Source organism: Puma concolor, chromosome B3 (genome assembly GCF_028749965.1).
Source record: "Puma concolor isolate L17-30 chromosome B3, mPumCon1.1.hap2, whole genome shotgun sequence".
Lineage (NCBI taxonomy): Eukaryota > Metazoa > Chordata > Mammalia > Carnivora > Felidae > Puma > Puma concolor.
This window is the reverse complement of record NC_141672.1, coordinates 67,334,193-67,360,886: the sequence shown is the minus strand read 5'-3', so window position 1 is coordinate 67,360,886 and position 26,694 is coordinate 67,334,193. Positions and strand designations below refer to the sequence as shown.

At 36.6% G+C, this 26,694-nt stretch overlaps 1 protein-coding gene across 1 annotated transcript in view; it reads left to right on the top strand.

Annotated features, from left to right (window-relative positions):
* NUBPL (NUBP iron-sulfur cluster assembly factor, mitochondrial) overlaps positions 1–26,694 on the top strand; it is a 246,002-nt gene that overhangs the window by 189,974 nt on the left and 29,334 nt on the right. Inside the window, 2 exon segments of the mRNA XM_025919554.2 lie at positions 5,301–5,394; positions 21,661–21,746. Coding sequence (XP_025775339.2) covers positions 5,301–5,394; positions 21,661–21,746 — 180 coding nt within the window.

Here is a 26,694-nt window from a genome sequence, read left to right as displayed (position 1 = left end):
TGCTTGAGCTATCTGAGAAGTCCAAAATGGAATGCAACTATGGGCCCTTTCTTTTCAGACTTACAGCTCAGCCTGTCTGCACTTGTGGTCCCAGTGTTCCCTAGAGTAAGGCCTGATTGCTACTGCTTTGGTCAGCTTCTGGAGGAAAGTGGCCCATGTTCTTTTCCTGTTCATAGCACCACCCTCTTCATAACTAATGCCCTGAAAAAGATAAATTACTTTATCTGCCCATACAGAAGATACACTTTTATCTCCTCAGAAAAGAGGGGATTGCCCTTATTTCAGTTTTGAGTTACTTTCAGATTATTGGGCATCATTTTGAACATAAAATAGAAACTATTATTTGGAGAAGCCATATCAGCTTAAAATCACCCCAGTCAGTGTTAGTTGGGGATAGTTTCCTTTCCTAAGGTTGCCCATAAAAAAAGAAATAAAAGTAACAAAGATTTAGTAATTATTCCTTGTGGCATAACTTTCAAGTGTTGGATATCTTAACAAACAAAGTGAAAGAACAATACAAGAAAGGCAATAACTTAAGTGGTGATGTTATAGCAATTACAAATACATATATATTTATAGGACAGATGAGAAAGCAATGTTCTAATGTTATTTAAATGGCTTTGAACAAAAGCTCAGTGACTACATTATATTTGGATACCAAAATTCTGTATCTCAAACACTTTAGAGGGAAATAAAAGTTATATGAAACATCTTTCACAGAGCCTCTCTCGGCAGACTCAGGTCTGAAGTCTTACCTCTGATCTGCATCTCATCCCATCCGTATGGCTACTGGCATTGTTTTTGGTCCTCCCATTATGCTGTTTATGTCCTCCTTCAAAATTAATGCACATGTTTGACTCTCAAACTACCTTGCTGAATTCTCTGTTGTAGTGCTGCCTCTTTATCCACAGGGTATCTCTGAACTACCTTGGTAATTCTACTTCTAGACTGATTTAGTCTTTCCTGATGAGATCCCTTTATTTTGGAGTCTGAGAGTGTTTTGCCAAAGGTGAGGTTACCATGAGGCTAATGAAGTTTAAACTCTGGATTCCATGCTTGAGATGCTGAGAGCTGTAGAATGTTCCAGGTGGAGAGAGGAAGCAGGTTGCATTTGGGAAGCATTTCTGTGTAAGCATTTATGTTATTCAAGAGATCTTAGAGAAAGGAAGTTGAATATCTAAAGCTCCAGCATTTTAGGGTGATTTCTTTTCACATTCTAAATAAATTTTGACTTTTTATACCTAAATTTGCCTTCATAATTTTGTATTCTTATTCTTGGAAAGAATCACCCAAATTGTATATGCTGCAGGCCACACAAAATCCCATTAGGATCTGCCACTGGTTTTTACTAAATGAGGTACCTGGATGTTTTGCTAGTACTTACCACCTACATTTAGTAACATGCAATTTATAAGAGTAAACAAACACTAAGTAGAATCTAGAGAATCCCCACATCACTCTAAAATCAGTGCTTTGGTGACTCTTTTACAAGAGAACTGGAACTTGTTGGTAGCCAGTATATTTCAGTGTTTGTATTAGTGAATGCTGTAAAAATGGAACTCAGATAACTGAGTTCAGTTCAGTTCAAGTCAGCCAGCCATTGTGGGATGCCTGCTGTGTGTGATCAAGGTACTGGACCAGAATCATTTTTTAGTTTAAATGCAATTTAAGATTCATTTGAAATTGTCTTAACAGTGAAGTATTTTTAGTTCCTTGGAACCCTAGTAGCAGTTCTCTTTAAAGAAATAAGAAATTGGAGCCAATGTGTTAAATATGCTTAAATGCCAGGAAACAATAATGATAAATTGTTGGCAGCAATCATTTGATGTTTTCTGAAACAAAGAGACTTGTCATTCTGCCAGTGCTAGGGGTTTCAGTGAAGAGGATATACAGTGGAAAGTATCCTTTATCTTTTCTGTAGATAGTTTCATAGATGAAGGCCATAGGTAAGTTTGGGATAACTATTTTTCAAACCAAGGAACCTTAAATTGAAAATGAATTGTTATGCTCATCATTTCATCATTCTTTTTAAAATGGGTCATTTGATCAGTATCAAATACTTTGTGTTTGAGAAGTATCATAAAATTCCTGAGAGACAAGATAATATATAATATCAGGTACTGATAAATGTTTTGAAGACAAAGTCAGAGAAGGAGATTGATGGTTGGGGGTGGGGGTGCTGTTTTAGAAATGCTGTACTGACTTCTAGCTATTGATTGAATTTGCCAAGCATATCCTCATTGATTAGAACCTTTTCTGCACTTGCTGTTGCTTCTGCCTGGAATGTTTTGTTTCCTTCAGATGACCGCTTCAGTTATTTTCTGACTTCACTCAGTTTAAAGTAGTGCCATTCACCATTCTGTTCCTTTTCCCTGCTCTACAAGTATACTTTACCATTTGCTTGGGAACCAAAGAGATTAAAATAAATTCTTTGATAAATCCTTGGCTATCTGAACTCTTACTGTTTGCTCTCTGAAATTCAGGAATTGAAGAGATTTTTATTTTATTTTATTAAAAAAAATTGTTTTTATGTAGGCTTCATGCCCAGCACGGAGCCCATTGTGGGGCTTGAACTCACAGCCGTTAGATTGAGAGTCAGATATTTAACCAACTGAGCCACCCAGGCACCCCTTGAAGAGATTTTTTAAAACAATCTCTTGTTTGATCTAGATATCTTAATTAGGAACCAAATAATTTTGTATAGTAAGAGATACTTATTTTCTTTATAGCACTTTTACCTACTGATTTGTCTTTGTATGTGTTTGTCTGCCTGACTTCCTCACTAAACTGTTAGTTCCACAGTGACTGGGAATGGCTGGGACTTTATTTTGTCCACTACTGCATCCCTATCACCTGGAACAGTGCTTGGCACCTAATCAATTCGCAATAAATATGTGTTGAATATATGTATTGATACATGAATGAATCTGTTTGACCCTGTGTCATCTAAATCTTAATTTTAAATTTTTTTTTAACGTTTATTTATTTTTGAGACAGAGAGAGACAGAGCATGAACAGGGGTGGGGCAGAGAGAGAGGGAGACACAGAATCTGAAACAGGCTCCAGGCTCTGAGCTGTCAGCACAGAGCCTGACGCGGGGTTCTAACTCACGGACCGTGAGATCATGACCTGAGCCGAAGTTGGATGCTTAACCGACCAAGCTACCTAGGCACCCCTAAATCTTAATTTTAAAAAATATATGCTTATATTTGAAAAAGGCTTATTTCACATTATTAAGTTTTAGGAAGCAAGGTATGGGATTATATACACAGTATGATTGCCATTTAGGTTTTAAAAATATCAAGTCTTTTCATGTGTTCATTCATTCATTCCTTGAAAGAAAACTCACTAATCATCTGCTGAGTGTCTAATCTGTGTGTTAGGTATTCTAACTCAGCTACAGTTTCATGATACCAATCGTGAAACACTAGTAAATGAATGTTACTCTTCCCCTTACTCATTCTTTCTAGCTATGTTGATCTTCTTTCACTTGCTCACAGTAACCTATAACCTCTTTCCTTTCCACAGGTTATTTCATTATGTGCTTAATATCTGTCTCCTATATTATAAATTCTTTCAGCCTGGAAACCATGGTACCATTTAATCATCAACACCTAGCTCAATGCCTAATATGTAGTAGGGACTGAAACCTTCTATGGCTGAAGGAGTGAATGAATGAATGAATGAATGGATGTTTAGGAGACATACATAGTAGGAACACCATGTCTAATGAAAGTTAGGGGAAGTGAATTTCAAGTTGGGGTCTGAAGAATGAGGATGAATTAGCAAGTGAAGAAGGCTAGGTAGAGTGTTCTGGAGCTTAAGCTCAGACTTCATCCTCAAAGTAGTAGAAGGATTTTATTAAAAAAAAAACCAAAACATTTACTTATTTATTTTGAGAGAGAGAGAGAGAGCACATGTGTGCATGTGTACACATGCGAGTGGGGAGGGGCAGAGAGAAAGAAAGAATTCCAAGCAGGCTCCACACTCAGCCCAGGAACCAATGCGGGGCTCGATCTCATGACCACAAGATCATGACCTGAGCTGATCTCAAGATGCTTAACCAACTGAGCCACCCACACACCCTGAAATAGAAGAATTTTAAACAAAAAGTGGCACTAACAGATTTGCATTTTATATGGACCATTTTTCAGTGGTGTAGGAACAGACTGGATGGACAATGTCAAAGCAGAGACACTGGGACGGTTTAGTGAAAGATGATTGTTGTCTCCATTGGGTTCTCGGCAAGGGGTTAAGAGAAAAGTAAATACACTTGAGAGATTTTTAAAAGGCAGAATAAGTGACTAGTGCCAGTGAGGGAAAGGGAAAAGTTAAGTATGATTCCATGCTTCCACCTTAGGCAAATGGGAAGATTGTACTGTGGACTTAGAGGGAGAAGCCATCTAAGGTGAAAAGAGCCTATGGAATCCTTAAGGCCTATATAAATTGAGGCTGAGCCTTAAGGACTTGGTAATATAGCTGAATTTTCTAGGTGTATATTCTTAGAAAGATGCCTGGAAAGAAATAATCAAAATGTTAATAGTATTGGAAGTCTAGTTCTGTTTCTAAATTTTTCTTTTGATTAAGTTTTGGTTATCATTATTAGTGTGTTTTATGAAGGAATAGTAAACTTTAAAAAATTATATTAGGATCTGTCATAGGAAATGCTGTACCTAAAAACCCAAGGTTACAAAACTAAGGCCTTCCTAGGTAAAATATTGGCTTTTCCCAATGAAAATAAATTATTGGTCCTGAATAGAAGTCTACTGTGGAATGGGTTCATCTTTAGTGTATGTGTGTATGTGTTGGGGGCGGGGGGCAAGAGAGAAGGGGTCATTTGGAAATTTTACTGTATCATTAGTAGAGGGCCTGCTAGACCCAGGAACTGATCTCTTATTTATTCATTGTTTAAAAATGTTTATTTATTTTTGAGAACGAGAGAGAGAGAGAGAGAGAGAGAGAGAGAGAGCGCACATAAGAAGGGGAGGGGCAGAGAGAGAGGGAGACACAGAATCCTTAGCAGGCTCCAGGCTCTGAGCTGTCAGTGCAGAGCTGGATGCAGGGCTCTAACTCATGAACTGTGAGATCATGACCTGAGCCAAAGTTGGACACCTAATGGAATGAGCCACCCCTTACTTATTCATTTATCCTTAGCCTTCAGCATAGTCCCTTACACTTAGTAATGGCTTAAGTGAAAACTGTTGTTTTAGATTTGTTGTTAATATGTTTATTTTTGTTTGCATCACTAATTCACTGCAGTTGTTATATAATGATGTTATTTGTGTCATCTTGGTTTTTAGGTAGATTGGGGTCATCTGGACTATTTAGTTGTTGACATGCCACCCGGAACTGGAGATGTGCAGTTATCAGTCTCACAGAATATTCCCATTTCAGGTAATCTTAAACTTTAATTTGTGCTGTATTTTGCTATTGCCATACAGAGAAACAGACTCCATGACAGGCAAACATTTTTATGTCTCAAAAACAATCATTTATAAATTTGTCTTTAGAGATCAGATTCATAAATTCAGTTTTTTAAAATATTAGCAGAATGAATGTATTTACAAAAACATGGTGGTGTTATAAGTCTATGTTCTAGAAACAATAACAAATATTGTTTAGGTAGAACATTGCTGTTTGCTTCACAGCTGTCATGCAGTGACAGCATAGTGCCTGATACATGGTGGACACTCAGTAAATATTCATTGAATAAATACTGAATACAAGTGAACATTAGGAAAATTTGGCTTTTTGGTAAATACGAGTATGGGAAAGTTTTATATTCAGTTAATTATTTGATGTTAAAGTCAAGAGAGCAATAAACATACTAGCTTACATCAACTACACAATATTTCATTCTGGTAATAGATATCTTTTCTATGATATGGAATTTAAATATCAGTTGTAAGCTTTTATGTTGAATCTGTTTCTAAGGATTTTCCTAAATTCCAGTGGAGAAATAATTGTAAATTTCTCTTATTTATAAGCACTTTGGGAAAGTAATAGAATTTTAAAATGGCATTACAAATCAGCTATCTATTGGCAATAAATAACCAAGAAATACTGCTGATGCTTAATCATCAAAAGTTTTAGAAGCTAGATTTTTTTATAAGATGTACACATTAGTCAGAAATATCAATATAGCATCATTAAGATGAATTTTTTTAAGGCTGCCCCAAAGAGCAATAAAATGAATATTTTTGATATTTAAATTTATATGTAACTTTATTGGAGTCTGAGATTTCTTCTTTAGTGAGGCAAGCTAGAAAGTAAGAGATGGGAGTAAAGTGAGGTAATAGAGGAGAGTAGTTGAGTGTGCCTTTTTCAGAATCAGCATACTAGATAGTCTGCTTTTTCTTTTTTTAAGTAGTTTTGGGAATTTTATATTTCTAAATCTTAAGAATGCTCGCTAAATATTTATTGAATAAAATGTGCTTTCGGCACCTTGAAATTCCTGTTGCATGCTCCCAAAATGCTTACATCATTCACGTGGATAATATATTGATACACTTGGGCGAAATTATCTTGTGTTCCCTGAACTGGGACTTGGTACCTTGAAAAAGTTTAATTTACTTCACACAGATAAACTGATAGCCCTAAGAGATTTACTTTTGTTTACTCAGATAACAGCCTCTCTCTTTGGACAGGATTTATGATTATATCACTCTTAGAATTTATGCTTATATTCTAAAACCAACAGTGTGTAGATTAAGGTTAAGATTCCCTTTTTTGAAGATTTCTTTCTTATATGCTAAAATTTAACCAGTAATATTTCTTTATTCACTTCCTTTGATGAAGAGTCTGCCCTATAATAAGTAGGTCATTAATATCATATGATAATAAAAAGTAGTATTTTTTTGTTGTGGTGGTGGTAAAACATAATAGTTCAGTAGTATTGAGTATATTCATATTGTTGTGCAACCATCACCACCATCCAACTACTGAACTTTCTCATCTTCCCAAACTGAAACTCTGTATCTGTTAAATAATAGCTATTAATTCCCTCCTCTCCCTAGACCCTAGTAGCCACCATTCTTTCAGAAACAGTATTTTTTATGTTAAGATGAGGGAATAAGGAAAATATATTTTTAAAGATAGATAAATATTGATATATCTAATATTGGCTTTATACTTCGTTAATAAAATTTTAAATCAACAAATATTTATCCATATAAAGGTAGATTCTAAGCCCTGTGGAGGATCCACAGACTATTAAATCTCAAGCATTTTCCCTAGAGCATAGTTCTGTACCTTTTTTGATACTCAGACCTTTGAGATTTGATTAATATGTGGGTTTTCTGCAGGAAGATGTATTTGTACCTACAGAAACACTATTTTAATGTGTCATTTTAGGAGGCTCACAGTTCTCAGGTGAGAAGCCCCAGCTCTAGGAGACAGAACAAGGGGAAGGGCAGGGGAACAAGTGTCTACTCTGAAAAGAACTACAATGCAGAGTGTAAAAAGTGCTGTATGAAAAATCTGAAATCTGTGCTGTGTGGGATCAAAGGACAAAGAGATCATGGATTTGAGGGGAATTGTAAAACTTAATGGAGATGAGACTTTTAAAATGTTTATTTATTTATTTTATGAGAGAGAGAGAGAGAGAGAGAGAGAGAGAGAGAGAGAGAGAGAGTGCAGGGATGGGGCAAAGAGGGAGAGAGAGAGAATCCCAAGCACGCTCCACACTCACTGCGGAACCTCATGCAGGGCACAAACTCAAAACTGTGAGATCATGACCTCAGCAGAATTCAAGAGTTGGATGCTTAATGGACTGAGCCACCCAGGCATCCCTGGAGATAAGCATTAAAGAATAAATACAATACATTGTAGAGCATTCAAGATAGCACCGTACCTTATTTGCTTTGCTTTTTCTTGGCCTAAGGGGAAGAAGTCAGAAAATGAAACTTCGGGTGTTTATAATTCTATTATAGAAACGTAACATACCTTTTACTTCCCAATTCTGATCCATTAAAAATAAATAGGGCCAGGTATTAATGCTGCTTTTGAAAATTCATAAATTTAGTGATTTCTGAACATTGGAAGTAAAATTATTGTTTATCAGTGTTTTCTAAATTTTCTTTAATGAGCATGTATATATTTAAATTTTTAAAAAGTAAATAGAAAGCAGTAATTCTTTAAGAACAGATTTCTGTATAAATTGGTGCCATGATTATTGCCTGTTACTAATAAACTACCATTTAAGGACAGTCTTTGATATATTAAGTTTTATATTTAATTATCATAGGTATTATATTTTCTCATTTGCTTAAATATTTGAAGAGTTAGGCAGCTTTCTGAAGATCATACAGTTAATGGATCCTACCTGAGGCTCATACCAGTTCTGATAAAGTGTAAAGCCCAGGCTCTCAACCTCTACATAAAACTGTTCTAATACAAAGTCCAACACTGTTTGACTCACTGATTTTCTGAGTTTAGTTCTAGTCTATTCAAACCCATTTAAGTAGAAATTACTCTATTCTTGATCTCTGATAAAAATAAATTTGTTCATGAATATGCCTAAACCTGTGCAATCCTATATGATAAATATACAGCCAACGGTTTGTATGAGTGTTTACTAGGTTCAGTTTTGTTTCTGTTTCAATTCCTGAGAGATTGCTTTGAGCCTCTTTAACTTGTCTATTCCAGGGAAGGTCTGGAGACAGTCTAGAAGCAGTTTCCTTTGGCCTGTAGGAGTAGAGCTCCAAATGATTCTTGGAAAGACCACTGTCATCTTTGGGCAGATCATTTGGCTAGTTTCCAGGCATGCTGGCTATCAGTAAGAGTTGTAGCGGTCAGTTGTTAGTACATTCATACTGTGGATTATTATGTCAATATTAAAGTTAACAACAATGAAAATACTGGATTTTCTATACTGACTATATCTTAATTTTATACTTCGAAAAAAATCCAGCAGTAAAAGTATCCTACCAAAAGGATGTAATGCGGTTGGGGTAGGAGGCGGGAGGATACATGTGATTGTGATTGTGTGTATGTGTCTGTGTGTGTGTGCATGCACACTTGTGTGTGTTAAATGCTTATCAGTTCCTGAGGTTTGGTTTAATTCAGGCCAGCATCATTTCATAGGTAACAAATCTGAGCTGTCTCCCAGGAAGTGTACCAACCAGAGAGTTGCTGGCCTGGCTTGAATCATGGCTTTCATCAGTTTATATTATCTGGAACAGCCTGTCAGATTCATATCTGCCTTTCTAGGCCTAACTGAATTATCTCTTCTCTAATTATGAACCAAATTTTCCTTTTCTCTTATATTTGACTTTAGAACTCTTTTAAGATACTGTGTTCTACCTTTTCTTATGTCCCATATCCTGTAAAACATATAAGCCTTTTAGACTCCCATTTGAGCCCCTCTGTGATTTGACTTCCCTCTCCTTCCTGCCAAACTCCTTCACATAATCTGGAATCCCTTCCCAAAACCCTTATGTAGTTACTGCCTCCTCTTTCCTCCCTTACAAAGGCTCTGTCTTTATATACATTTGACCCTCATTTAGACTATCTTTCTAATCAGTGGGTATCCATATCCTGCATACCCTTTATTTCAAATGTCTACTCCCTGTCATCTTCCTCCTATCCATAGTTGGGAATCATTTCTCTCTCTTTGGAATTTACATAGCATTTCATTTAGACCACTTCTGTAGCACTTCTCATGTTCTCCATTCATAACCTGCATAACTGTGTTATCTTCTGTAACAGACCATTTACTCCCTGGGGGGCTAAGGATTTGTTTCATTCTTCTTTGTATTTTTCACAGTGCCAAACTCTGTTCCTTCCTGTAACCACTCAGGAAATGTTGAATTGGGGAATGAGTGTTTTATCTGTGTATCTGTATTATCTTCTCAAATAGGATGTAAGCTGCCTGAATGCAAACTTTTTCCTATTCATCATAGGACTTACAGTACCTTGAGCAGTAGCTTATGCAATTAATAGTGATTGAATAAATAACAAAGCTATTTGACTAGCTATCACTGTTTATGTAAACAGATTTGTACCTCCTTATCGTTCTTACCATCCTGCTGACTCACTCCTGTGATCTCCTCCACCCCAACTGCTCTTATCCAGGTGTTTTCTTGTATAAGTTTTAAAAAGTATTTATTAAAAACATGCATTTTATTTTACTCTCCTTTTGCGAGAAACATACTTTCATTTTAAGGATTTATTTCTGCTGTCCTTTTTCCTCTTTATGTATAATAGCTTTGTGGTCAGATGATACCTTTTAGTATTTATTTTGGCATCTGGGAAATAGTGCTCATGTGGACACTTGCTGTTTGGTTACATGCAGGCTGTGTATTAAATTAGTAGTGAGAATCACTAGCATTGCTCCATTCTAAGACAATAATAAATTCTCTCATTTACTTCCAGGGATGCTTAGTAAGGTGCTAACTGCCTCTCTCTTTATCCTTACCTATGGAATATCTGCCTACACAACAGACTTAAAAGGGTCAAATTAGAGAATGTAGAAGTTCTTTCTAAATGTATATATTTTTAGAAACTATTTGAAGGCTTTAAAAGAGTTTTTTGGTGGGATGGTGGTGGTGAGATGTTGTGAATTAGAAAGAGCCTTTGTATCAACTTTGCATATGTCTAAGCCATTCTTGAGAATGAAATGAAATGATATGTTTTATATTTGGAAAGAGACATCCTTTTGGAAAATTTATGGAGGCAGACCTATATAAACAAAAAGATCCTTTTTCTGAATGCTAATTAGCAATTCTTTGTATGAGTTCCCTTTTTTGTTTGTTTGTTCTATCAAATAGATGACAAGCTCACTATAAGAAGAAACTTGAAGGAAAAAAAAGCCCTCCTCTTATTTGTGTTAAAAGTATTGTGTACCAACACAGTAATAAATATGTTGACAGCAGTATTAGTGGCTAATGATTTAAATTTGAGCTTACATGAGCTATTGAATCATTACAAATACCTAGTAGTTGTAGTAATTGCTAGAGGGAAAAGAGACAGAATAAAGGATGGGAAATAACCAATTATAGTCTTTGGATTTGCTCTTGTTGAACTTGCCATGGGAAAAAGGCAGAGTTGTCAGTGCTGGTTTTATTTTTCTTACTCCTTTTATTTTTCTTTTTTAAGTGATACAGTTTGCTGGGGTTTTGCTTGTTGTTTGTTTAGCTTGTAAATTAGTTGTTGCCATACACTGAGTTGGGTGCATTCCAGGGTTGACTTCTGGGTTTTTTAAGACATGAGCTCTTAGGAATTTTTGAATACTTATCTGCTCTTCCATAATAGAAGAGGATTAATATTTCTTTGAGGAACAGTATAAGTGCCTGGAACATTTTGAAAATACATGCACTGTGCTAGTATTTGAATTCTGATGGATATTACCTAATTTTTTCTTTCTTCCTTTGCTTTTTTTCCCCCTCCTTTGCTTTAACTGAAGTCCTTTGCATGACTATATGAAGACTATCTTAATTTGATTTGAGCTCTTAGAATTAAGTGAAGAGTGGATGCTTCACATCAAGTATGTGAAGCACATTTTCTAAGAGACTGGAGAGTTTTAGTAAGTTGTTTCTATTATGATAGCTGTATTAGTCAGGGTCCTGACAGGAAACAGATGACATACTTCAAAAGGAATTACCAGAATGAAGTTAATGAAGGGACTGGTAATGAGGTGTGGGCAGCATTAAGGAAACCAGCAAGAGAAGGTGAAGTACCCAGGGACTAGTGACAGTAGGAAGTTATTGCTGTTCCTCTGCCTAATGGGGCCTGGGAATGAACTGTGTCGGTAGAACCTTGGGACTGCTGGAGCCATGGAAGAGGGGCTGCCTGTTGGCTGCTGTGGCCACAGAGGGACTTAGCCAAGGCCAGAACTACTGCAAGGCAGGGAGTGCATGAGGTAGGTAAGAATACTGCAATCTCTTTTTCCTCTCAGAGTCTTATATCCTGCTGGTACCTCCTACTGGCAGATCCCTATTGGAAGCCAGAGGGTAAGGGAACTCAGGTGGTACAGTCCACAGAGACCAGCTATCCAGGCACTGATCAGGATAGAGAGGGGTGGGGAATGAAGCAGAGCTTAGTGAGGGGAAGGAAGTGAAGTGCAGCAAGTGCAAAATAACTAGAACACCATCTCCTCTTGGTCATCCTCCTTATAATTGTGCATTAGTGGCTTGCAGGAGATGAAATGCAGAGCAAATATTTGTGCCCTCCAAAAGTCTGCAGGCCAATACAGATACTAGTAGTACAAAGTAGTAAAAATCCATACTATCACAAGGTAAAATTTTACTGTTATCAAGTGTATGAACAGAATATTTATTTGTAGATAAGCAATGATAGAAGTACATTTTGTATAGTGGGGAATAATAGATGGAAGAATTTATTTTGATAGGATAGAGCTATGAACAAAAGTTGCCCTTCACTTTATTAATTAAAAATTGATGTAGGAGTGAAACTTTTGGAAACAGTTTTTATAATAGAAGGGACAAAGATTGAGCAGTTGAGAGGGGAGCCATCATGGTCCTTTCTTTGTTCCCTTTCTTTTTCTTTCAGGGAAGGGCAGAAGTGGCACAGAAAGCAGCCAAATAGTCCTAGTATGGGTCCCTGCTAGAGAGGGAGTTACTGTATATGGAGTAGTCAGCTAGATAATATGCTATGTTTGAGCTCAAGAGAAGCTACACTGGCAGACTAAAAATGACAAAAATAAGGTGATGCCCTTTCTTCCTGTCTAGGGCCCTTTCTGTCTGGACCGTATGGATAGAAGGAAGACCAGAGGCCTTTCTGCCTCTCACTCATTTAAATGAGATGAGGTTGGAATTTTAATTTTTTTTTTTCAACATTTATTTATTTTTGGGACAGAGAGAGAGACAGAGCATGAACGGGGGAGGGGCAGAGAGAGAGGGAGACACAGAATCGGAAACAGGCTCCAGGCTCCGAGCCATCAGCCCAGAGCCTGACGCGGGGCTCGAACTCCCGGACCGCGAGATTGTGACCTGGCTGAAGTCGGACGCTTAACCGACTGCGCCACCCAGGCGCCCCGAGGTCGGAATTTTAAAATAAGTCACTTTAATATTTCACTCACTGTTTAAAGTGAAAGTCATTTATTGCCTGTGAAAGGCATTGGGCAATTGCTACACTAACTGAACTCCTATTCACTTATCAAAGACACATGAGAAAAAGCTGGACAAGTCCACACTAGTGTTTTGCCCTCTACCAGCAGTTTATTTGGTCTAATCAATGATGTCTTTTATGATAACACTCTTTGGTTGCTAATTTGGACAGTAGTTTTGATAATACGAAAACCTACTGGGGTTTGGAGGATTAGACACTTATTGTTGCTATTGTTACATAAATGACTTACCTTAGGCCATCTCTTGAAATAGTTTCCTTGTTTATCTGGTATTTACTATCTGAAAGGAATAGGTAACCTAAATAAAATCTCTAATTTTTTTTTTAAATAACTGTTTTTTCCCTTGTTAATTGTTTTCAAATTTAAAATAATTCTCCTTTAAATATCTAGTACTAATCCTTTGGAAAACCCTTGAAAATTCAAGGAAAAACATTTGGCTATTTTGGATTTTAGTGCTTTATTTCCCCTGTAGTTTGACAGTTTATGATGACCTCAAACCAAAAAGCTAGAAACATGCTTATACTTTAAAGGTGGAAGACTGAGGTCATGACTGTTTCTAGTAGTCAGAGATCTTACACTTTCATTTATGTTTTCAATTTGCAGAATGGAAGTTTGAAGGAGACCATCAATTTTGGACTTCTTCCATGTGTACTGTGTCCATGCAAATATTGGGCAGAGTTATAATTAATGTATATTTGTCAAGACTTGCATGATGTAGAAGAGAATTATTGTTTTAATTATCAAATTAAAAAAATTGTTTTCAAAATAAATTTGTTTTTATACAAATTATAGCCAGGTGTTAAAGACTGTGTTCCAGGGTTTTATTATTTAGGGCATTCCTAGTACTCAGTCCAAAACCTCAGTCCTATTACGTTGGGAATCAAATTATAAAATTAAATATAATATCATTGGTTATGAACTACACTGTTTCCAATCTAATTTTCAAAAAAGTCAGTTTTTTAGGCTCTTGTGTTTACATTAACATATAAGTTGAAGTTACAGTGTATCACTTAACAGTTCAAAGAAATAGCTTGAGAATTAAGAAATTCTGAATTATGACATGGAAAGACCCAAAAAACCTTCCTCAAATGATTCTTACGTAATTAACTTTCAGAATCACTTTGTGTCGACCAACCTATCTAATGCTGGAATTCCTTGATCATTTAGCTTGTGTTTGGAAGAGAAGCTTCTGAGGCAGTTCATTCAGTTTCATTGTTTAAGAATTCCTGGGCACTTCTCAGGCGCCTGGTGGTTCAGTTGGTTAAGTAACTGACTCTTGGTTTTGGCTTAGGTCAGGATCTTGTGGTTTGTGAGTTCAAGTCCCGCGTCAGGCTCTGCGTTGGCAGTGTGGAGCCTGCTTGGGATTCTACCTAGTTCTCTCTCTGCCACTCACCCTGCTTATGCTGTCTCTCCCTCAAAAGGAAATTTCTGGGCACTTCATGATATATGCCTAACAGCTAAAATTCCTTAATGTCTTAAAGGTCAATGAATAGTATAATGACCAATGGGTAGTCAGATTCATATTAAAAACTACTTTTAAATTCATTAAGCATTTATATGTAAGAAAAATTACAGGCCTCACAGTCTATCATTTAAAAATTTTTGCACGTGATCATAGATTTTAGAAATTTGATCAGAATCTGAAGTTTAGGTCTAAAGAATATCTTCACATCTTAAATACAATAGTATTTGGAAATGGAACAAAGCTTTTCCATATAAAGTCTTAGTCTCTATTTCCCGAATATACCTGGTTAAATAAAGTTAGGATAATTGGGGAGTAATAATTCTTCTCTGTAGATTTGTATTAGAGAAAGAATGTGTATAAAAAGGGATATGCTTCATGATTAAACAAAAAGCCTAAGGTGGTGGTGCACTGTGGGCATGGACATGCCAAGCTATACATGTATCTAACAGAATTTGCAATGCAAAATATTAAATCTAAGAGTGCAACATGAACAGACTCTCACAGAAGAGGAAAAGAGCTTTTTTTTCTGAGTTGTAGGATGTATATGTACAAGTAGGCTCCCCAAGGTGTTTACTGACAAGCATTAAAGATGGAGTCAAGACTGGAAAAAAGCAACGATTTTATCTTAATTTTACTGGAAACATCAGGAGTGAGGGGAGGAAGAGAGTAAGAGAGCAAGCGAGCATGAGTGAAGAGTGTGAGTTGTTTGTTTCCAGCTTGAGCTCTTTAAAATCTGAAAATCTCACTTGTCCCGAGTGGTTCCTTAGTGACCAGCCGTCTGGATTGCCCTGGTGAATTCTTTATTAACATCATTAAGATGTGATGATTGGAAGCCCATTCCCTGTTGATTCCATTATTGAAGAGCCAATCTTTGTCCCTAAAAGCAGACATACATGCAGATTCCTTTGATGAACTTGAATTCTTATTAAAGTTCCAAAGTGCACACTCTCTTTCTCACCAGTGATTTTGAACTACTGTGGTTTCCACTAATTATTGTGTTTTTATAATTCTTTTTGGCAGCTATTAACATAATTTCCTGTATCAAAATCCATTTCTTTTCTTTTTAATGATTATTTTTGAGAGAGAGAGAGCGACAGGGGGGTGGGTAGAGAGAGAGAAGGAGACACAGAATCTGAAGCAGGCTCCAGGCTGTGAGCTGTCAGCACAGAGCCTGGTGTGGGGCTCAAACCCGTGAACTGCAAGATCGTGACTGAGCTGATGTCGGACGCTTAACTGAGCCACCCAAGCACCTCTCAGAACTTGTTTCTAAAGTGAGCAAAATCATGATTGATCTTAAAATTAATAAAACATATCCCTTTGTGACTGTAGTCAACTCTCTATTGGAATGGAGCAGAGGGTCCAAAACAGTGACTAATGAAAGAATTATTTATATTTCCTGTTGAAACACAGTCTGAGGGTACATTTGAGGTAGATTTGCCTTTTAATCATGTTTTGCTTAATCAGATACTAATATTAGTGGACATTCGTTGATCTTACAGCAATATATATATATATATATATATTTTTTTTTTTTTTTTTTTTTTTTGTACAGAGAGAGAGAGCATGTGTGAGTGGAGGAGGAGAGAGGAGGAGAAAGAGAGAATCCCAAGCAGGCTCCACGCTCAGCACAGAGCTCAACACGGAGCTTGATCCCATGACCCTGGGATCATGACCTGAGCAGAAATCAAGAGTCAAAGCTTCAAGGAACTGAGCCACCCAGGCATCCCCCAAATAATTTTTATAATTAAGAAAATTTGGGGGTTGCAGAGAAGAAAGATGGGGGGTGGTTAAAAATGCCAAAGCGAATCTATGTTGTAGTTAATAAACAGTGATATATTTGGTATTATTTATGTTAAGCTACCAGAACTTGAATGATTATTTTCTTTTACTACAAGTGTCTTTAAATAAATCTAGGAGAATCAGAGCAGTAAATATTAGATTACTGTGAACATTAAGAGTAGCAGTTAGGGGGTGCCTAGGTGGCTCAGTCAGTTAAGCGTCTGACCCTTGATTTCGGCTCAGGTCATGATCTTGCAGTTTGTGAGTTGGAGCCCCACATGGGACTCTGTGCTGACGGTATAGAGCCTGCTTGGAATTCTGTCCCTCTGCCTCTCTCTCTCTCTGCCCCTTCCCCTTGCACATGCACATACTCTCTCTCTCAAAATAAACTTAATTAAAAAAATTAAGAAAAAAATAATAGCAGTTAATTTGTTCTTTTAAGTCTTAGTTGACTTTATATTGATGTACTCAACAGAGTTGTAAGGTATGGAATTACTTATCTAAATATAATTATGAGCAGTTTTTTGTTGTACATATTAGATTTTAACACTGAAGTTCTCAATAAAGCATGGGAATTAGATATAATTTATGCCCTGAGACGTATAATGGCATAGTTGACTAGTTCCACACTGGTGTAATTATGATCAGCCTAACATCTAGAATAATCCGTTTTAAATGTTTAACTACTCTGAACTCTGACCCAAATTCAGATAGGCAGTTCTAGATTTTCCTCTTGATAGTCAAGAGAATTAGCAATTAAAACAATACTCTAAATAATTATTGTTTAGGATGTTTACATATTTGCCAGAATCTGTCAAACCATCTTTTATAGTAAATCTCAGCTGTTAAAAAGTCTTTTAAAAAGATTGTAACTCACGGGTGCCTGGGTGGGTCAGTTGGTTAAGCATCTGACTTCGGCTCAGGTCATGATCTCACGGTTCATGAGTTCAAGCCCCATGTTGGGCTCTATGCTGACAGCTCAGAGCTTGGAGCCTGCTTCTGATTCTGTGTCTCCCTCTCTCTGTGTCCCTCCCCTGCTTGCTCTCTGTCTCTCAAAAATAAACGTTAAAGAAAAAAAAAAAGATTGTAACTTGGAAAATAGCATTTAAAAATATTATTTAATTGTTTGGACTTGGATATTTACTCTAGGAAATGGATAGAAAATTCTTCATGGAACTCTTGAGAGAGAGGTTTTATTATACTATATTTTTCCCCCTGGCCAGTAATTCCATTTATTGCAAACTGAACATTCTCTTTGTTGCTGCTGACCTTGCTCATGGTCAGTACAGGGAGCACAAACCCTCCGTCAGAGGAGTGAAATGACATCATCAGTGAAGGTATTAAAGGGAAAAAAATTTGGGCTAGTTCATATTGATTCATGTTCCAAGAGCCCTGAGAAAAATGAAAATTTATTAGCTAGGCATTCAAGAATCATAAAGATAAAATGTAATATCAGGTTTGAAGACCATGTTTAAAAAAAGAGACAACATGAAAAAAATTAATATAATTCCTTTAAAATTTAAAAATCTAGGTTGTGATGCACAGATTGATTAATAATGATTAAGTTTAATTTTACTATATTAAAATTTTGTATAGCAAAAGAAGTAGTGATCTTTATGTATGCATGTGAGTAAGTAAGCAATCTCTACACCCAGCATAAGGCTGGAACTCACAACCCTGAAATCAAGAGTCACATGCTCCTCCGACTGAGCCAGCCAGGCACCCCAAGAATGGCACACATCTATTTATGTGTGAGCCAGTTATTTTTTGTATTCTTTGAAGAAGGCTAGAAAATTTTTCTGTCAGCAGTGTCCTAAAGACTGATTGCATTGTGATTAAGGACTTAGTTATTTAAGAACAAGTACATCATCAAAAAAACTCTTACACCAAACCCTCTTTTATAAATGTGGCTGGTAGTTCCAATGGAATGTTTATGTTTTGTAAGCATTTTATGGGACATAGAAGATGATCATTATCCTTGTCAAAAAGTTATTAATTGATGTATGAATGGTACTATTTAGATTACAAAGGAACTCAGATGGTGTGGATGCTTATTTGTGATACTGTGTTAGGGTCAAGTACAGAGAAAACCAAGGCACTTTAATCCTTCTCTGTAGGATCTTATAGCTGTCAAAATAATGCCACCAAACATTTTTATAACACTTTTACATTCTTTTTTTTTTTTTTTTAGTGGAACATAACTTTAAGTTAAATAAGAACAATGGAAATAGGTGTATTTTACAGAAGAGTTTATTGAGATGTGTTGAGATTTAGTGAGCTATTCAAGGATATACAGTTACAAAAACATAGTAAACACCACTGGAATCCAGAGCTCTTGACTCCTGGTTCAAGGAGTTACCAACTAAGAGTTCATGCAGCATTAGTCTAGGATAGATGATTTGAAAATACAGGAAAATTGTTTAAATGACCTATTTTTCATTAAGTGACTGTTTTGTGCAAGGTATTGTACCAGCTTTGTTTGATAGAAAATGAAAAAAAATCGTAACTACCCATGAAATTATATTGTATAGTGGTAATACAAATAGTAGACAAAGGCTATTTAAAATAATAAAATGATTATATTATGTGAAAGTTAAAAGTACTTTTTAGGGCTAATGCAATAGAAAACCCCCTATATACTGGTATATAATTAAGAGAGAATTTGTAGGAAATAGCCAAGGACTTTTTATTTACAGGTGAAGAGAATGGCTCTGAGATTGAGGGGCCATTATTCTTTGAGGAGGATAGCATTTCACATTTACTTCAATAGGTTTATTGAGCAGTCAGATTGAACAGGAGTGGTTTTGGAAACTTTAGTTAAGAGGAAATGCTAAAACATTTCATCAGAGGTAGCTGAGACCTTGGAGACTATCTAGTCCTTGCATTAATTTTACAGCTAAAGAAACTGAGACCTAGAGTGATGCTGAGTTACTTGCCAAAGGTCAGTCACACAATAGATAGGGACAGTACTAGAATCAGATTTCTTCTAAATGCCTGGATATGAAAAAGCAGTGAAATAGATTTATAACAGGACCTAGCAGGTGGCAAATTGTGGACGTATATTGGATCTGTTGAGTTAGAATATAATTTCTACAGAGGTGTGATTTCCGTCAATCTTTGGAAGACAAGAAACAGAATGGTCAACTAGTTTTTGGTTCCTTGGGTAGACCAAATAAAAATAGAAGGATGTAGTAATCCATGGAGCAATTTGAAAAGCAGGATGAGCCGCCTTATGGCACATATAAAAATGACCTTCCCAGCAACATCTAAGACATTTTATTAACAGCAGTAATATAGATAAGAATGGTGATACTATAAGCAACAACAACGGCAGCTTCCTTTTACTGAATGTTTACCCTCTGTCCAGACATCATGTCAGGCATCTTAGGTACATGAGTTTGTTTAATTATTTCATCCTGTGACCTAGTATTACTGTGCCATTTTCTAGATGAGGAAACTAAATCTCAGATTGTTACTACCCTAGTTACACAGGAAGTTGGCTATTGAATAAAAATTTGAATTCTAATTTTGTTTGAATTCCAAAGCTAGTGTTTTTCAAACTTGAATAATGAATAAGCCCTCCTTCTAAAGGTAAAATAATCTGCCCCATACCCCATATTGACTTATTTTTATTATATGACTACTTAACAAAGTATAAATATAGTATAAATATAAATTCCTTAAGCTCGTAGTGCTTATATAATTTTTTAAATAAAAATTATTATAGGTTAAATATAAGCAAAACTAAAAAATATTATAGGTTAAATATAAGCAAAACTTTAAAGATCAATAAAATTCAAATTAAAGACATTAAAAGAGGAAGTGTTTTTCTTTTTTCTTTCTTGCTGGAATGAAAATATTGATTGCAAGATGAATTTGTAGCTAACTCCTCTAGCATAGTTCTTTTGACTTTGATATGCCTTATTGCCACGTGCTTTGTGATAACTTGGTTCCCTGCCACTTGTCTTTATTTTGAATTCTTCAAAATGTCCCTTCAGACAATACTTTGTTGTACCATTTGATCTTCATTTGGTATAGTCCATTATTTATTGTTGATTCTACCTCTGTTTTCATTAGTTGTGATGAACTACTAACCCCTTGGTGCCAACTTGGTGGTTTGGGGTTCTGAAAGGTCATGTCAGTATGTATTTAGTTATAACATGATGGTCATCCAGGTAATGTAGAATATGTTTATGTTAATTATTTTTCAGGTTATCATCTAGAAGAACCTACAAAATTTAAGAAATTACAAACTGCAAATCATAACCAGGCCTCTGGTGTTTCCACTTAAAGACAAAATTACATTGCACTTTCTCTAAAAACACTATACCATAGAACTATCCGGTTTCTTCAGGGTAATAATAGAGACCCAGGAAAGCCTCTATCTGCACCTACTTTCAGTGCTACCTTCATTTAGGCCACCACTATTTTGCATCTCAATTTCTACCACAGCCCCTAGTTTTACCCCTACCAAACTATTCTTCACAGTGCATTCCATACTAGTGAGTTTTCTATAATACAAACTTTTAGGACTCAGCTTGGGAGTCACCTCTTTCTGAAACCTTTCCCCTACTGCTTCTCCTTACCTTCTGCTTTTTCGCTATCCTGACCCCTAGATTGAATTGGTTATCTTTCCTTTATTTCTCCTTTATAATTCCTTAATTATATATATAAAGGAAGCATATCTCTATTACAGTGCTTAGTACATTGTGTTATAATCCTTAATTTTTTGGTTTTCCAAGTAGACTATTAGCTTCTTTAAAGTAGGTCCTACCTTGGGCATCTTCTAACTAGCACATTGTCTGAATGGAAAGAAAGTTCTGATGGTATAGCTGTGATCTTGAATCACTGGTCATTTGGGGTTTTTTGTTTGTTTGTTTTTTGTTTATTTTAGAGAAAGTGCGAGCATGGGAGAGGGGCAGAGGGAGAGAGAGAGAGAGAGAGAGAGAGAGAGAGAGAAAGAGAGAGAGAGAGGGAGAATCTTAAGCAGGCTTTACACTTAGCACAGAGCCCAGCGTGGGACTTGATCCCATGATCCTGGGATCATGACCTGAGCCAAAATCAAGTGTCGAATGCTCCATCAACTGAGCCACCCAGGCACCCCCCAGTCAGTTGTTATTTTAAAAGTGAGTAGTCAAAAATAGGCAAGAGCGAAGAAGATATTTCTTCATCTTTCCTGTGCAAGTATGTAAAATTTATACAGGTTACCTATTTAATGTAGTAGACTCCGTTAGCCTGTAAGCAACGTAATTTTAGAAGCAGTCTTTTCATAAAGCATTAAATGATGGCATCATCTTGCTTTCTCTTTGCTTTGTTTTTCAATGGTTAGGTGCTGTGATTGTCTCCACGCCCCAGGACATTGCACTGATGGACGCACACAAGGGTGCTGAGATGTTTCGAAAAGTCCATGTGCCTGTAAGCATGTATAGCTTTACTGTTATGAGACACTCTTAACTGAAGAAGCAAGTCATTGAGAAATACAGCCCAAATTTTAATTTAGTTCTTTACAGAAATCTATATGAAAACCCTACTTTATCTTTATGGTTACTTTAACAACACACATATAGGTGCAAATGTGTATGCATGTTATATTAGTCAAGAAAGATTCTAATTGCACTAAAATATTTTTAAGAAGTCTAAAACATCCTTCATGTATGAGTTTTGTGAATAAATACTACCTTTCCAAATACTGAAAGCTATTATTGACAAAAAAAACCAAAAAACAACAAAAAAACCCCACCTGAGTGTTTAGGTAGATACACTTGAATAGAGCTCTGGTGGGAAGACAGTTGAAAAAAGTGACTTTTTTTCCTTGTTTCCAGTTTAACTCATATATAGCTCACTGTCTTCTAAAATGTATCTGAAGATTTTCTATATAATATGACAAAACAAATTAATACAATATTAAGCCAAAGAACTATTGAAATCAGGGTTAGAAGTGAATTTGTAAACAAACTGCATGCCATCGAGGGACTTAAATTCATATGAGAAGTATGCCGTGAATTTTCTAGCAGCCACATAGAGTTTTTATAAAACTGTCCATTTCCATGAGGTTAGAAAGAGCTTGATGTTCAAGGGAAAGAGAGCTGAGACCAGAGAGGCATAAGTCTCTCCTAGGTTCTCAGAAAAAAGAAATCCTTTATATAAGGAACACACTCTCATTACCTTTTCTTAAAAACCATAAATAGGGGCATCTGGGAGGCTCACTCAGTTAAGCATCCAGCTCTTGATGTCGGTTCAGGTCATGATCTCACAGTTCGTGAATTCGAGACCCAAACTGGGCTCTGCGCTGACACCTTGAAGCCTGCTTGGGATTCTCTCTCTACTCCTCCATTGCTTGTGCTCTCTTTCTCTCAAAATAAATAAATTTAACCAAACAAAAAACATAAATAGGTTTTTTTCTCCAAGTGTGCATCGGTGTAAGCAAGTAGACTTGTGCCAGAATACAGTTTAGAGCAAGCATTTGTGTACAAAGCCAACATGATGCCTCCATCTTGGCTATCAGATGGCCTTGATTAATTCAGGAGTAGATTTTAAATTTTACAGGACAGAGTTTTTTAGACTAGGTATAAGTAACACCCACCCAAATAACTAAATATGAATACTTTAAAAATATGTTTATTATTTATTTTTGAGAGAGAGAGAGAGAGCAAGAGCGGGGGTGGGGGGCGCAGAGAGAGAAAGAGAGAGAGGGAGAAAGAGAGAGAGAGAGAGAGAGAGAGAGAGAGAGAATCCCAAGCAGCTTCCACGCTGCCAGAACAGAGCCCGATGCTGGGCTGGAACCCACGAAACTGAGAGATCATGACCTGAGCCGAAATCAGATGCTTATCTGACTGAGCTACCCAGGCTCCCCACTAAATAAGAATACTTATATGGGATTTTAAAAATATAAATCAGCAAAAAGTTAGAGGGCTATCTACCGAAAACTGAAAACGAATTCTCCGTAATCTTTCTAGCAGAAATTAGGTAACAGGGCCAGTGGTCTGTTACTGCCACTTCAACTAGGATAATAGTCATCCTATCAGCATGTAAGGGAATGCTTAACTTCTCATACTGTAAGATAAGGGTAGAGACCTATGTACAGTCTACTCAAAAGCATCATGCAGTTCTTGAGGGAAAAGTCTTTTAAAAAGCTGAAACCAGCACTTTTTATTTCCCACCCTGTAAATTATCATTGCATACACCTATTTCAACTGATGCTGTTACTTGATGGGACTTCGGCTATGGGTCAGGTTTTACATACACTTTGCTAGTTGGACGTCTAATGACCATGTCTAATGTCTAATGACCAAATTGATGGGATCTAATGACAGATTCAGTGTATGTATCTTTTAGTCTTTTATGTTATTTTCATTTACCTCCAGCACTTGATATATATTGCCCTATAAGTAAAGAGGCAAACAATCTCAATTGTTCCAACAGATTTTTCTCTAGACTCTGGAAGAAAGGGTGAAGCAGAGTCCTATGGAACATAACAGCGGGAAAGAGGGATGGTCACTAAGTGCAGGTTAGGCTATCGCTAGGTGGGTGCCACTGAAGAATAGAAGCAAGGAAATACAGTGAGGAAATATTTCACATGCAGGATCTTGGGCTGCAAAAAGCTCATAGGATTAGTGCAGGATTAGGTAGGGAGTGAAAGAGCTGTTTGTGATCAGAAAGTAAATGTTGCAGTTCATGTGTGCAGAGTTGGAACACTTCTGGGTAATGACAAGGTCCCAGATGTGGTTGGTCATGGGTGTGTGGGGCTGAAGTGGAATAGATGTAAAGTCATCGGAACTGCATAATCCCAAGTTAGCTTTTTTGACATCATCCTGTATCTTTATAATAGCCCTCTTTTTTTCACCCCTATGTTTCAATTATTTGCCCTCTAAACAAGAGGGAAAAAATTTTAATGTTAATTTATTTATTTTTGGAGAGAGAGAGAGAGAGAGCAGGGTGGGAGCAGAGAGAGTGGGAGAGAGAGAATCCCAAGCAGGTTCTGCATTGGTGGTGTGGAGCCCAATGTGGGACTGAAACTCATGAACTGTGAGATAACGACCTGAGCCAAAATCAGGAGTCAGATGCTTAACTGATTGAGCCACCCAGGCACCCCTAAACAAGAAAAATTTTTAAAGGAGGTAAAATATGTTAATCATCTCAGAACAAGGTGCTCAGTAATCTTTGCAAGTGAATGAGTGAGAACTTTGCAGCAATGAGCTCTGTAAACACTGGGACAACCATGGTGCAGCTACATTGTAAAGGGGATCCTGGTTATGTGTGGGATGTAGATTTGATGACCTCTGAGATACTTTTGGCATTTAAGAGCCTTGGAGTCTAAGTAATCATAAAGCATCTGAAATTAGAACGTGTTCCATAAATGCAAAGAAGAAATGTTATGCTTTGTTTATACCACTTTATTTCATTGTTGCCTGGTCTTTAGTCTTGCTTTCTGTTTTTTTCCCTTTTTGAAATGCATTAGTTACCATGGAAACAATGATGTCATTGGAATTCATTGGTATGGACAGAGTTTAGTAATGTCTACAAGAACATTTTGAAGTTAATTTAAATGCTTTCTTAAAACTCAAGGCTTGGATAAGGGAAGGAGAAGAAGAAATGAACTATTAAATTCTCCGTTCTCTGCGTGAAATCATATCAACTCTGCCAAATCCTTGATTATTTCAGTGTTTGTAGGTAGACTGTTTTTTTTAAACAATAAATTTTTTTCAGGGGCATCTCTGTGGCTCAGTTGGTTAAGCATCTGTCTGACTCTTAATTTCAACTCAGGTCATGATCTCATGGGTTCAGCTCTGCACTAACAGCGTGGAGCCTGCTTGGGATTCTCTCTCTCCCTTTCTCCCTCTCTCTCTGCCTTTCCCCTGAGCATGAGCACTCCCCACCCCTCCCTCTCCCTCTCTCACAACACACATGCATATACAAAACAATAAGTTAAAAACAAATAAATAAAACAAATAAATTTAAAAAAATTTTTAACTTTATACATTTTTAACAGTGAGTACTTTTTGCCTTGTGACATTCTAACACATTTTTGTTGCTTCTTGTACAAGGGAGGTCCAGGCACCTCAGTTTAGAGTCCTTCCCTTACCATTTGAACTTTTAGAGTTATAGGGATTTCACTCTCCAGCCCTTCCTTCTTGGGCAGTCTCTTTACCAGCTCCTGAAAATTATATTAAAGTATGTTTCTTCTCTTACTCTTTCTATAGGTAATGAACCCTTAATTTTAATTCAGTAGATAGCTTATTCTACAAATATGTATTTACTCATATTGAATGCCTTCCATAAGCAAAGTACTGTGATAAGTTCCCTTGGTGATTAAAAAAAAAAAAAAAAAAAAAAAAAAGATGAAGCCTTTTCTGTTAAGTTCCTTATGGTCCTGTGGACTAGCTCCATTATGGTGAAGGTGCCCTGAATTCTGAGGAGCATGAGAACACTTTCTTCTCTGGGCTATTAAGTAGGGCTTTCATGGAAAAGTCATGATTTTTTCTATGCCCCTGTTATTTTGCATATCCTAGTCCCTTGCCTGATAAGCCATTGTTAGCTTGGGAACTCATATGCATGTTTCAAATTCTTGCTCAGGAAATTTACTTTCTCTGGAAAGCTTTTCCCAAATTCCCAGAAAAGGTTAATCTTTCTCTGAACTACTGTATCATATACCTAGTTTGACTCTTATCCCACTACAGTTTACCTGTCAGTCTCCACAGAAGAATGTGAGTTCCTGGAGGGCAAGAAAACATGCCTTAAATATTCTTAAATACTCAATTACCAAGTGTATGATAGGCCTAAGGTAAATACTTATATGATAGGACATTTGACCTTGGATATAACGTCAGCCACAATCTGCTGTTGTCTTTATTCCCCAGCTCACAGGTCACTCTGCCTTGCATTCTCTCTGCTACAGTGAAACTGGTCATCTTCCATGTATTTTAGATTGCCACAAAGTTTCTTTCTTCATTGCCTTGAGCATGCTGTTTCTCCACATGAGAACCATTTTTTTTTTTTTTAACTTAACCTCATTTTTTTTTTAACTTAGTAGCTCCTTTTTATCCTTTGGTACTTAGATTAAATGGTTCTTTTTCTGGGAGACTGCTCTGTCCCTGTTAACTAGGTGAATTCTTTCTAGTGCATGATCTAGTAACACTCTATTTCTCCTTTTTAACTGTTTTCATAGTTGTCAGTACTTTCACATTTGTAGTGCCAGACTATAAGCTCTGAGTGAAGGGACTCCTTACCTCCCTCTGTGCCAAGAACATATTGTTGCTTACTAAATATATACAGAGTAAATGAATGGAATAGGATTTTCATAGCTATCGCAGGCGACTGGAGGGACAGAAGTGAGTCTGAAAAGAATCAGGAAATCACAAGTTGT